At 50.5% G+C, this 12726-nt stretch overlaps 4 protein-coding genes across 4 annotated transcripts; 3 read left to right on the top strand and 1 right to left on the bottom strand.

Moving 5' to 3' along the window:
- Nucleotides 1–12: 12 nt before the first annotated feature.
- On the top strand, nt 13–1583 carry PHYSODRAFT_341761 (hypothetical protein; the record flags this gene model as incomplete). The annotated part of the gene is made up of 2 exons (XM_009540103.1): nt 13–658; nt 1321–1583. The coding sequence occupies 2 exons, from the start codon at nt 13–15 to the stop codon at nt 1581–1583; spliced, it is 909 nt and encodes a 302-aa protein (XP_009538398.1).
- A 222-nt stretch (nt 1584–1805) lies between these two features.
- Nucleotides 1806–2921, bottom strand: PHYSODRAFT_341760 (hypothetical protein; the record flags this gene model as incomplete). The annotated part of the gene is made up of 1 exon (XM_009540102.1): nt 1806–2921. The coding sequence occupies one exon, from the start codon at nt 2919–2921 to the stop codon at nt 1806–1808; it is 1116 nt and encodes a 371-aa protein (XP_009538397.1).
- A 2145-nt stretch (nt 2922–5066) lies between these two features.
- On the top strand, nt 5067–6491 carry PHYSODRAFT_254451 (hypothetical protein; the record flags this gene model as incomplete). The annotated part of the gene is made up of 1 exon (XM_009540101.1): nt 5067–6491. The coding sequence occupies one exon, from the start codon at nt 5067–5069 to the stop codon at nt 6489–6491; it is 1425 nt and encodes a 474-aa protein (XP_009538396.1).
- A 3512-nt stretch (nt 6492–10003) lies between these two features.
- PHYSODRAFT_307390 (hypothetical protein) lies at nt 10004–10917 on the top strand (the record flags this gene model as incomplete). The annotated part of the gene is made up of 2 exons (XM_009540100.1): nt 10004–10008; nt 10605–10917. The coding sequence occupies 2 exons, from the start codon at nt 10004–10006 to the stop codon at nt 10915–10917; spliced, it is 318 nt and encodes a 105-aa protein (XP_009538395.1).
- Nucleotides 10918–12726: the final 1809 nt, after the last annotated feature.

The raw sequence follows: 12726 nt of genomic DNA, 5'->3' as shown, positions 1-12726 counted from the left end.
CTAACCAGCAAAATGGACTCGAGTTCTGTTGCACCGCCGTATGACGACGGTTCATCCACCGAGAGCGAGTGCTACGACGAGGAGCTACTCGAGCTGGCGAGAGAGACTCAAAATGATGAGAATGACCACAACGTAGTGCCCAATTTGACGGTTAACGTGAAACTCGAGGCTGTCGAAAGTGTCGACTGTACCAATTCCAGTCACACCACAACCAAGCTGGAAGACGCCCCAGTCAAGTTGGAAAATGCCACAGTCAAGCTCGAAGGTGCCGCCATCAAGGTGGAAGATGCCACTGCACCTTTGGAGACCGAAGCAAAGCCGGCCGACGGCAAGTGCAGACGGTGCCGCAGAAAGCTGCCGACTGTCAGCGAGCTGGAGCAGGCGGACGTGCAGCGCGGCACGCTCAAAACGAAACGCTGCGCCTGCTGCGAGGAGTACCTCCCTCTTAAGAAGTTTGGCAAGAACAATCAGTCCCCCACGCGTGCGATCCCTAGATGCAAGTCGTGCGCTCAAGCCACCCCGAGGGTGTGGAAGCAGCTCATGAAGAGTCCGGAGTACGCCGAGGCCTTTGCTGCCGAGTTGGAGAAGAGGAAGGAGGAGAACAAGAAGAAGCGCGCCGACCTGCCGCACTGGGAGCGCAAGACCACGAAACACAGCGGTATGAAGAGCAGTTTGAAGTCGTGGGCGGCAAGACGGCTCGCGCGCGTCGGCTGGCTCACCGCGAAGAAGAGAAGAAAAAGCGACTCGCTAGCATCCGCAGCAAGCAACAAGAGAGCAAGAAGAAGAAATAGCGAGGAGAGATCCGCCTGAGTGGCGGTGGACGTGGTGATATCTTGGCGGGCAACAGCTAAGCTCAATTTTAATATGCAGCGGATGATTTTGCGAGCTTAGACCAATGCCGTCGAACAATATACCTGGCGAATTCCTCTGCCACTTCATTCACGAGAGTATTGCAGCCCCTGGTAATTCACGATGGGATGCTGCTTTGCTGGACTCGCCAGTCGTCCAAAGCCCCCATAGCATGCGCACTGATGAAAGACGGTCAAATTCCTGAAAACCACGCGGGACACCACGCTACTTCAAGGTATTGGTGTACTCGGGATTTCTTTGATGAACTGGTGTTCGGTTTTAGGTCATCTTTGCTGAGGTGATGCTGGCTTTGCGTCACCTCCGGATATGCACGTATTAGCGATATTGGTGGACGAGCAAAACTCGAAGAGGTTTCCAGGATTCAGTTTCCAATCTGCTCTCCCAAGCAAAACCTCTCGACCGCCAAGATAAGCAGTATGCGTCTCGGCTTCGTCCTGACAATTGTTGCAGCCGTTCTTCTTGCCAGTGGCCACGCAACTTCTATTCGCCGGGGCTCCGACAACACACTGGGCACGACTCTGGCCAGCAACGCCGACGAGGAGGAAAGGAAGTGGCATATCGCCGCCGTCGCCGAGCCCAAGCTCACGACAAAGGAGAAAATCCTCAAGGTGCTGTCCAAGATCATCCCTGACGTCAACAAGTTTAATGGTCGACGTGTCTACGTGGGGAATGGCAAAACTCGATACGAGTCGTATTGGAAAAACTGGCACTAGCTGAGTAGATCCACGAAGAATTCGGTATGCTCTTCAATTCACGCAACTGCAACGTAGAGCTCCAAAACCTTCAATTCTTGAGGATGTTGCTCATCTTTACAAGCCTAATAGAAGGGAATCATCATGTTATTCACATCAATGCTCGAACGTATCTGGTATCTTAAGTGAAACCTCTTCACTACCGTGCTGTCTGCTCAAGGACAATACACTCACCCACCCTACTTACACTTGCTGATCCACCTCCGTCGTCTCATTCGTCGAGTTGCTAGGAGCCGAGCGGTACAGGAAGCTCAGAGCGAACGTGATCACATATAGGGCCACCGCCACGAAGGCAAAGATGTAGCCGCCGTCCATGCTGCCGCATCGGTAGAGCTTGGTGCCGAGGTGGTACGTCTCCAGCATCGCGTTCGTGTCGTCGCAGTCCGTCACCTGTGACGAGACCGCAAAGATGATCCCAGCCACGAGCAGCAGAACTGCCACCAGCAGATCCATCAGACGCTCGACGCCCACCTTCGGACGGCGAGACAGCTTCAACGTCTCCACGGCCACCGTGTGCCACAGGGCGTACAGCCAGCCGCTGTAGCTCATCAGGATGACGTACGTGGCGGCGGGGCTCACGTACTGGCCCGAGTAGTACGGCTTGTAGCTCGCCACGAAGAGGATGAAGGCCACCAAGCAGCACGCGAACTGCAGCAATAGCACGCAGCGGCGCGTGAGCTTGAGCACCGGGTGCTGCAGGTCCACCTGCTCCGAAACCTCATCACCGAGCGCCTTCTTGCCCGGGGTCACTGCTCCTTCGTAGCCGTTGATGGCCGCGTTCGCCTCCTCTTGGGCCAGAGCCGTCTCCGGGTTGTCGCCCTTGACCGACTTGCAGCTGTCACGGGCGAAGCTCCAGACCAACGTCACCAGGAACAAAGCGCAGGTGACGAACGTGAGCACGATGGACACGGTGATGTCACCACAGCGGAACAGCGCGGAGCCGTGGTAGGTCTCGAACATGGTGTTATACGACGAGCAGTCCTTGACGAGCGTCGAGGTCGAGTGCACGATACCCGCGACCAGCAGTGCGATGGCCAACACAGCGTCCACGAGGCGCTGGTACAGCACCTTGGGCACGCTCGACGTGAGCTTGAACACTCCCAGAGCCACGACGTAGTAGAAGCCGCACACCGCAGCCGAGTAGCACGCGATGTTGGAGAAGATGGCCGACCCGCTGCTGAGTTGGCCCGACGAGAACTCGATCGATCCGAGCGACAGGAAGATCATCGCGATGATCGGGCACACGATCTGGAGCGCGCGGACGAGAATGCGTCTCGGAGAGATGAGGGCTGTAGTCATGGAGGCGCTTTGCTTGGAGATCTGGGGGATGCGTGGCAAAAAGCAGAATGGCAGTCTCGCGCAGACTCCGGGCGCTGAGCTGGAGACTCGACGCTGGCAGCCTCACATCGCTCGAGCGAGAAATCCAGCCGAATGCCGCCGTGTTTGCCAAGCTCGAGAAGCGATCTACTAGACACGCGCGGCGTTAGGCGCCACCCGATTTGACCAACACCGCGTGTCTCGACCGGTGAGAATCGTTGCGGTTTACTGATGAACCCCAGTCAACACCCTCGCGTCGGGTGATAAAATACTCGACTTTCAACTGACTGGGGGTATTGAAGGAGCCTCTAGTAGCTAAAGATGTTCAAGCTGCGCACGGATTGCTGGACTGATTGAGCGAGAAAAAGTTGCTGTTGCCATCTCGCCCTTTGTGCTCGCGGCGGCACCTGATGGGTACGTCAGCATTTCCGAACAGGTGCTGCGCGCGTTTAACACGCGAGTCGGCGATGAGAGGCTGGCGTTGCTCCAGCTCGGCGCGATGGCAAAGTCTGCCATGATAGACATGCAGATAAAACGCACTTCAATGCAGCGAGCCTATCAGTATCGCCCCACCGCATTGACTAGATACGTGTGATTTTTTCCTGGCATTCGTTCGACACTTTTTGCATGCAAAAGTAGAAGTAGACCGGTATATCTTTCCTAAGCTCCCCTTTTTGTAACTTAGGGCGTATATCCTCCAGGCTCACCGACCTACGTGCTGTGCAAACTCTAGAGGCTACGAGGTGGAGCGTGGGTCTTGCCGCACCGCAGTCTGCGACCCGAATTCCTCTGCTCAGCAGGTTTTCAAGAACCGACCAACGTAAAGTCAAAACTGCGTCAAATCGGCGATTACGGTGTAGACCAAATTACGTTGTCCCTCATCCATGAGTGGTAAGCGGGGCTCGGCACCCTTTGGCCAGCTCATTCCGCTGCGTTCAGTTCCCAAGTTCGCCCGCCGACCACCAGCCCCCCCCCCCCAATCCTGAAGGCAGCAGCTTACTTAGAATGCTGTCCCGTCTTATCCTATTGACCGTAACCATGGTTTTCCTTGCAAGCTCCGAGGCGAGAAACCTCCGCGCAGATCCACCCGCCGCTAAGTTCGAAGCTGCTGCGAACAACGCCGAGGAGAGGGTCTTCAACATCCGCCGCAACCCGAATGGACCGGCCTTAGTTTCGTTCAAGCCTTCCAAGTGGGATAAATTTCGCGGCGTGCTGGCCAAGATCCTGCTCCCCAAGGCTAGGGATGGCACGTGGATCTACAAGGGCAACAAGAAGTGGAAGTTCGAGCCGCTCCAATAAAAGATGTGAGGGAATGTCTACCTATCGCTTGTAACTACTGACTGCGCTTCATGTCATTCATTACCTTACTCACCTCTACGGCACGTTTAGTCCTATACTACATGCACGTCAGCGCCCGCGGCGTCCATGCTTTACGAGCAACCGGCAACTTCAACAAGCTCTTTTGCCATAGCTAACTTACCAACCTGAATCTGCTCTGATCGCCCTCGCCCCTTGCACTAGTTAGCTCATTTCCGAACTACCCCTCCCTTCGCCACACCCAGAAACGAAGCTCGTCAACAATGATTTCCCGTCTACCGCATTTCGCATGTTGAGAGCTGCACCCGCTTATGAGATGCACCTACATCGACCAATCATATGAAGCGATCTACATATTTTTATCCAATCAGACCAATTATTATACCCGGCAAATAAGATATAACCACAATATTACAGTTGTGACTTATACAACATGTTGAATTTTGTATATGATAATTTTAAGTACGAATACAGATCAACATTACCGGGGTGAACATACAGTGCAGCTCTACATGCGAATTGCGGTACTCGTAGGTATTCACCGCAGTAGCCGACAGGACGGAAGAGGACTTCACCATCCGCAAACCGGCCTCAGCCCAAGTTCCAGTCACGTCCTCAAGTGGGAAAAGTTTCGTGACATTTTGGCCAAGGTCTTGCTCCCCAAGCCAAGAGAGGGCTCGTGGGTCTACAAGGGCAACGACAAGTGGAAGTTCGAGCCGCTGCGATAAATTACGGCGATATACTGTTACTTTTCCGAAACTTTACCTCAACTAAAAGCCACAAAAATTCCTTTTCGTCGAAAATGTAGCCATGCCTCTTTCTATCCAATCACACTGCGCCAAATCCGTGCAACGGAAGACGTCGCTGGCGATCGATGCGCCGCCTCTCGCGCCCTACGACGACGGCTTCTCGACGGAGAGCGAGGACCTGGAGGGTCTGGACGAAAGCCAGTACAACGAGCTTTACATCGCCGTCTCCGCGGCCGTCAGACGCACCGCCGTTGACAAGAACCAGCCAAAAGCGCAACACGTCCCAAGAACAGTAAAAGCCGTACATCAAGAGAACAAGAGGACGCAGCAGACTAATGCAACACCAGCAATAAAGACAGAGGAAAACGCTACAGATCGATCAATTGGCGACCTCAATACGACCAGAAATGGCGGAGTTAAGCCGGAAGAGGAGCACTGCCGGACCTGTCGCGGATACTTGACGCCGCTGGCCGAGAGGCTCAAGGCGATGCGCCTAGCTGCTGCTCAGTGCAGTGGCAAGAACCCTCCGCCGTCCAGACAGTGTGGCTGCTGCCGCATTACCTATCCACTTGTGGCTCTGACGGACGAGAGCAGACGTCGGTCGTGGCCGGAGCCGCGTTGCTACATGTGCTACTGGGCGGCTCGAGCGGCGAAGAAGGCGGCGGGAGTTGGTGTGAGTGGCGTCAAGAGGGAGGTGAATGGAGCTGTGAAGACCGTTGAGACTACAAGTGGAGATAGGGGCAGAGACGAGGGAGAGGAGTGCTGCAGGCGCTGCAAGGGGAAGCTAGTGCCGTTGGAGCAGAGAGTGAAGAAGATGAAGGAGGCGGTTCTGCTGCACAAGGGGAGGGGGCCTCCAACGTCTAGGCAGTGCTCATGTTGTCGGATTACTTACCCGATAGCCGCTCTATCGACGACAAATCCAGCGGTATGCACGATGTGCGAGTCAGTAGCAGCAAGTTTGGAGACAAAGACCGCGACTTCTGCTGCTGCTGCTGCAAGTACTCTGGTTGAAAACAAGGTGCCCGCGGCCAAGCAATCGGTCGAGATTATCGAAGTGGAGGACGACGAAGACGGTGAATTGGTGGAGGAGAGGGAGTGCAAGTGCTGCCACGGAGAGTTGATACCGTTGGCGAAGAGGGTCCAGATGATGCAAGACGCGGCCCGTGAGCACGGAGGGAAGAACCCGCCGCCGTCACGGCAGTGCGCATGCTGTCGTATCACGTACCCGTCGGCTGCGTTAACAGCTAAGAGCAGGAAAATGACCCGAGTGGTGCCGATCTGCCTGACTTGCTGTAAGGCTGGCGGGTCTACTATCTACGAAATGCTCGCTGTAAGCGACGAGTTTGTTGAAGCCTTCAAAGTTGAAAACCCCACGATGGCACGGCAACTGCTGAAGAAGAAAGAAAATGTATCCCTAGCAAAACAGGTTGAGAGACAACGAGAACGAATCAAGCCGCCGCAAGCCGTCAAGCGAGAGATACAGTGAACAAACGCAATATCTTCCACGCGCGACCTACACACCGCGGCTTATGATGGCCAGGAAGGTCATTGGTGCGCCTCGAGCACTCTTCGGACACGGAATGCCTGGAGCAGTTGCAGTTCCAAGTGTACAATCGCATGCCAATCCGGGAGTTAGGTATTACTTACGACCTGTCATGGCCTGCAGGAGGAGCAGGAATTCACCCCGACAGCTCTTGGAGCAGCACGTGCCTGCGGTCACACCAACAACAGCGCAAGCCAACGGGGCAGTCAGTGCTGAAGCAAATAGCACAACCCAGCCACTTCCAGAAGTGCCACCTCGAACTTCGCGCTGGTTGCAGCAGTTTGAGATCGTCGACGGTAAGACGACTCGAGAACGACGGCTCGAGAAACGGAACGAAACTAAGGAGCGTCGACTGGAGAAGAAAAGGCAACGCACGGGGTGACTACGGATTCGACTATCTCGATTTTGATGTGCTTCTGCATCGAGATGTTGTGGAACTTTGATTTACGCACCTTTGCACTCCTGAGAGGCGTTTTTGGAATACTTGGTTAGCCTCCTTAGGGTAAGTTACGACTTGGAACTCGATGATATTGCTAACATGGTTGTATTTACGAACACAACCACAGCTTGCCCCATTCCTTTATTCTTTAAAGTGTTAATTCACATTAGATGCTAGTCACGTACAATAATGCAGAGTGACAATGATGTAGTGGATGCACTGAAAAAAAAGTCACAGAAAACGAGCTGCGATTGTGGCTGTTATACAGTTAGCAGGACTTGCGACCACGGCCATTTCGCTTACGACGAAGTTGGGGAGCTGTTGAGTGCATAAGCCAGAGGTACAGAGGTTGTAGTATCTGTGCTTGCCGATCATGTTGGTAACTTGGGATGGCATCCCAGACTGTGTGGGCATGTCGTGAGATGTACAAGTAATAAAAATATGTGTAGTAATACAAGAAGGCGCTTGGTTTCGGGAAAGCTTGATTAGGCGCAGATTGCGGTTGAATGGAGTAAGAAGATCGTTAGTTATATAGGACCGAGCCACGGTTGCAACCGAGCTATTCTTTCGTCAACCAACGGGTTCATTCCGCAAATTACTCTTCAGTAGCAAGCATCGAACCATCAGCAAATTTTACACTAGCCATGCGCCTCGGCCTCGCGCTCCTCACGATTGTTGCAGGGATCGGAAATAAAAATGGATATTGTAAAATTGTAATATTGTTGGGCATCAATATTGTATTGTAGCGATGTCATCAATATCCACTATTTATTGTCAATATTGTTCAGGAAGAAAAACTGCCCCTACCTTCTCTTACGATATTAAAGAGCACCATAAGCTAGTTTTCCTCTCCTTTTTCCGTGGCTGTTGCCTATTGAATACTTCTGACAGCCTTAATAGCACTTCGCTGGTCATCAGACCCCAATCGATCGTCAGTACTTAATCGAGTCTCAGTTGTTTTCACGTTTCGCGTCGAGGGGTCGATGGCGCTGAACAACCGAATTAAGTATACGTAGACTTGCTCTCTTATCGAGCTATGGTTTTCTCAATGAGAGTGCACTTCTGTTTTCTTTACAGCCACGTAATGGCACCAACGTGTATACGTAATAATTATCTATAAAAATATATTTGAGCAGATACTGCGACTACGTGCGAAAAGACTTCGTATGCGTAGGAGGGGAGACACTTAGACCTCAGAGCTGCAGCGTTACTGCGGTACCTACGTCGGTGATAATAACTTGGTTTGTGTCCTTGGCAACAGACGTCATGAAAGAGGGAGAGGTACCCCAACCGATTGTTGCCGCTCTTTTCTCAAGCAGCGACGCGAGAAACCTCCGCCTGGCCCCCAACTACCGCATCAATTCTCTCAGCGAGAACCTCGCCAAACTCAACGTGCCTGTCAAAGCTTCGACGTGGAGTACCATGATGAAGAAGGTGTTGGCGGCCGTTCACCACTGAGACGAGCAAACTTGAAGCCAAGATGGTGCGCCCCATAGGCAGCGGAGAGCTCTTGAATTTAGTGGAGTTGGCCCAACAAAGCACGCCCATACTCGATAATTCACTCCATCCACTCCATGCACGATTTACTAGGCTACAAGGAAAGAAGTACAACGAAATGGTATGTCGTGGTAAGCTGTTGTTCATCACTATCAATAGTACTGTAGGCTCTGAGTGAGACTCTCGAAGACAACCGTAGGCGAAACAGCTCGTTTACGATGAAGGAGAGGGTTTTTTAAGAGCGTAAGCACGAGGTACTTATGACTGCCTATCCTAGCTGTATCTTCAGATGGAACCCCAGATTGAAGCATGGTGGAGCGATTCCGTGGAAAAGTTCTGCTGACACCGGAAAAGTGTAGACTCTAAGTGTGTTTTCCGGTGTAACTAAGTGTGTCCTGGCATGATTTCGTATAGCCGAGGCCGGGCGTAGAGACGGTAGAGGGGAGGTGAAACCAGATCCCCTAGAACTGCAACTTTGGTGCCTGTGAAGCGAGGGCATGGCCGGGAGCAGTGAGCTTTGGGCCCAGGCCTAGTCTAGGCTATTCCTCCCTCTTTCCATTGAGACCAACCCCAGATTCATTGATTTCGTGTGGGATTCAAGGCATTCATTTCTCTGGAGCACTTTGGGGTTTTCACGATTTGAGGGCCGTGACATCCATCCCCACCCGGCTGTGCATGACCGGGAAGGCCCCCAGTGTTTTTTTGTTGGGTGTTTTTTTTTTTGGTGTCAGTAGCAAGAGCCGATTCCATGAGCCGCAGTACAAAATTTGTACTTTTAATGCCAGTCCGCAACTTCGACAGTCACTTGGTCATCTAACGGACCGGTATTTTTTTTTATCAGTTTCACGCGATATTCACCTAGTCGATCGACTTCGAAGCGTTGACTTGCTCCTTCGTGCCAAAAAAAAACATGTACAGCACATTGCAGTATGCGATTGTAAAAAATCTGGTTGATTATGCGCAGATTGCGGTTAGTATTGTCCACGAAGATAGTTAGTTAGCAGACAGAGGTCCGCCAATACCGTATTATATTGTATTGGGATCATTGCGAAGCCCTAATAAATATTACAATTCTCTGACAAATAAAAATAAATATTGCCGTAATTTATATTGTATTGGCGCATAAAACATACTGTTTTATCGATTTAGAGGGGTCAGCAGCTGCAGTTCAGTATCATAATTTGCATTGATATTCAAAATTTTAGTAGTGAAGCTTTCACTGTGAAGGCTACCTGAGGCTTAATCTACGCGTAGTTACATGTTGTATGCTCACAGTATTATGATAGCGGTCGGTGTCTTATCGGTCGCTCAAAGCTGTTTTCTACCGGCGAGCTTCAGCAATGGTAAAACGCACATAATATGCCCATATATATTATATATGCTAATGCATACCTATATAATAGTCATTAGGGTATGGAATACTTGCTTGGATGTGGCGTTGAGCAAATCCATGCCCTTAGCAGCTAGAATTTGGCATCTTCAGTCAAAAATTCTATGAAAGCGGTATTTATTGTCAATAATGGGGTCAATATGAGACGGTTTCAAACGAAATGATGCTTAGGCGCCATTTGGAGTTATCGAGATATGTGATCGCGTTTGAAGTTGACCAATCAATTTTCGGAAATAACCGGACATCAAAATTTCGAAAGTGAAAGCACACGTAAAAAGCGTAAAAAAACTCTGATTCACTTGCTTTTAGCGCGAGCTTTCCGATAATATACAATACGTTAAAATTGAAAAAATATTGAGGTCACACGCCCCAAATAAAATCGTGAATTTAGGGGTCCGAAAATGGAGATAATTTTTCTAGACCGATGTCACTCCGCGAGTTCTCAACATTTCAAAGCATTCGATAGCTTAAACGAAGCACAAGACACGTCTCTTTCGATTGATGCGGTTAAATCGCGATTCGTACTTAGGTTCGGAAGCATCTTTTCGTTTGAAACCGTCTCATATGATACTGTATTGGAAACCGGGGCGCTTAATACAGATTTTTATTGGAAAACTCAATTATTTACTGTATTGCAATATTGTTTTCCGACCTCTGAGTAGTGTAGTAGTGGCAGGCTCCTCCATGGTCACTCACTTATTAGAGTTCACTTTCTATTTTCCCTCTTCAGCAGGGATGCCCCCCCCAAGTGCCACGAGCAGCGAAAACCAGAGTACCATGCGCCTCGGACTCGCCCTCCTCACGATGCCAGCAGCGAAGCGCGCAACCTCCGCCTCACGCCCACCACCGATTCTGAGGAGAGAGGAAACTACCGGTTCCACCAGCTGGGCGCCCCCATCAAAGCCCCCGAAGTACCTGTCGACTCGTCCAAGTGGAATAAATTCATGAAGAAGGTGCTGACCGTCGTTCTCCCCGATACAAGCAAGATCGAGGGCAAGATAATCTACAACAACGGCCAGTGGAGATTCAAGACGAACCATTGAATTTAGTAGAGTTGGCGCTGCGTGTTTCAGTCAATACAGGCAATGCGAACCTCTGCTCGGGTTGATCGTTGCACTGAATCCGCCATTGGTACCGTACCGTATCTGTGAAGAAAAATATAAAAAAATTAGTTAAAAGGACAGAGGGTCAGCGCTGCTATCGAAACACGACCACCAGCAGCATTAAGCCCAAAACGACGAGGTACAGAAGTAAATGACTCCACACTTCCGAGGCGCTCTACGACTGCAACTAGTAATACAATACAGTACTGTGGGATTCGGCGTTTGATTATCTCTTCAATATGACCGCCAGCGCACTGCGGATAAGCAATATATCCAGAAAATTACAACTGTGCTCCTTCCTCTGGAGTATACCTTGGCGTAGTTTATCTGCCGCCGTTCATTTGCCAACTCACTCGCCAGCCCCTACTTCCCCAGCGTTGCGACACCAGCGACGCCAGAAGACTATGCGACTCTGCTCCTTCCTCCTCACGGCTGCAGCCACCCTTCTTATAAGCAGCGAAGCCAGCAATCCCCGCTGGCGCGAACAATGAAGACAGCAGCCCGGCCGCCTTCGACTTTAGTAGCGATACCGCTTACTTCAGACGTGGGGAATAAAAACTGTCAGGTTACACGACATGGCAGAAATTCAAGAGCTGGCTGGCGCGAGTCATTCTTCCTGACACGAACAATATCGAGGGCGGTATGCAGTACAGTAAAGGCAAGTGGAGATTCAAGAGGAGTGGCTAACTTCTCTGAGCTGGACGCAGTCAACGTGGTGAACGGGAGAGCAGTTGCAGTCATGATTTGACTTAAAACTTGATGCGCAATGCTGATTTTAGTAGCGTGCAATGGTTTAGGTTGGACGCTTTCTCGCTCGTATCGTAATTCCCCTTTATATATGCAGTCATCGTGGTCTAACAGTAAACAATAACGTCTTATAGCCTGCAAATGCCGAAATACTTAGCGAGGGGAATTGAAAAATTATAAAATCGGTCTAATGACGGAGTTCTAGTTACAATCAATCGCTTTTTCAGAACTACCTCACAGGTGTCAGTCGACTTGCCGACTTACTAGTGGTACATGTAGATTTCACTGTGGATTGATAGTTTTGAGTTTGAAGCCTGATGGCATCGCTGCAATAGATCCGAAATTCCAAAAATCAACTAACGGGATACTAACGGGAAGACGCAAACGCCGCCATCCGAAGACCCGACCATCTCAGAACAATAGATGATTCGAAATGAGAACAAACATGACGCTGTCTATTATTTATAATGATTTCTTTTTGTAAGGGGCGCTGTCAAATCTCCATTTTCTCTCTCTATCATTCAAGATATCACCAGTGTTCTGACGAGTGAATATCAGGATACTAAAAAGGTACCATGGAAGCCGGGAAGCAACATATTTATTTTTCAGAACACAGATGCGGTTCTTTAGTGCACCATATCAGTCGCCCAGCTCGTTTACAAGAGAAAACGATACCACAAACAATGGAACAAGGCAAAATGGTGAGCGATTGCATTAACAGCTTTCATTTCATGCAAGATAAATGAAAAAATATTAATCCTGAATGCTTTTGGACGAACTATTATTATAATAGTGGATACGTTTCAAAAAGAGGGATTCTGAGCTGAGAGATCGCCTCAGATTTCTGCACGAAGGCGGATCATGAAGAACTGGGACAAAGGCAGTAGGTAGAGAACACTGCTAGAATTGCCCTTGAGCCATCTAGAAGTTCGTTGCGAAGTCAATAAGAGCGATGCAACCTGCGTCGTTGCACATCATTTTGCTGCCTCCGAAGGACAAAGT

This window comes from Phytophthora sojae (assembly GCF_000149755.1).
Source record: "Phytophthora sojae unplaced genomic scaffold PHYSOscaffold_14, whole genome shotgun sequence".
In the NCBI taxonomy this organism is placed as follows: Eukaryota; Oomycota; class Peronosporomycetes; order Peronosporales; family Peronosporaceae; genus Phytophthora; species Phytophthora sojae.
This window is presented reverse-complemented; position numbering and strand designations above follow the sequence as displayed.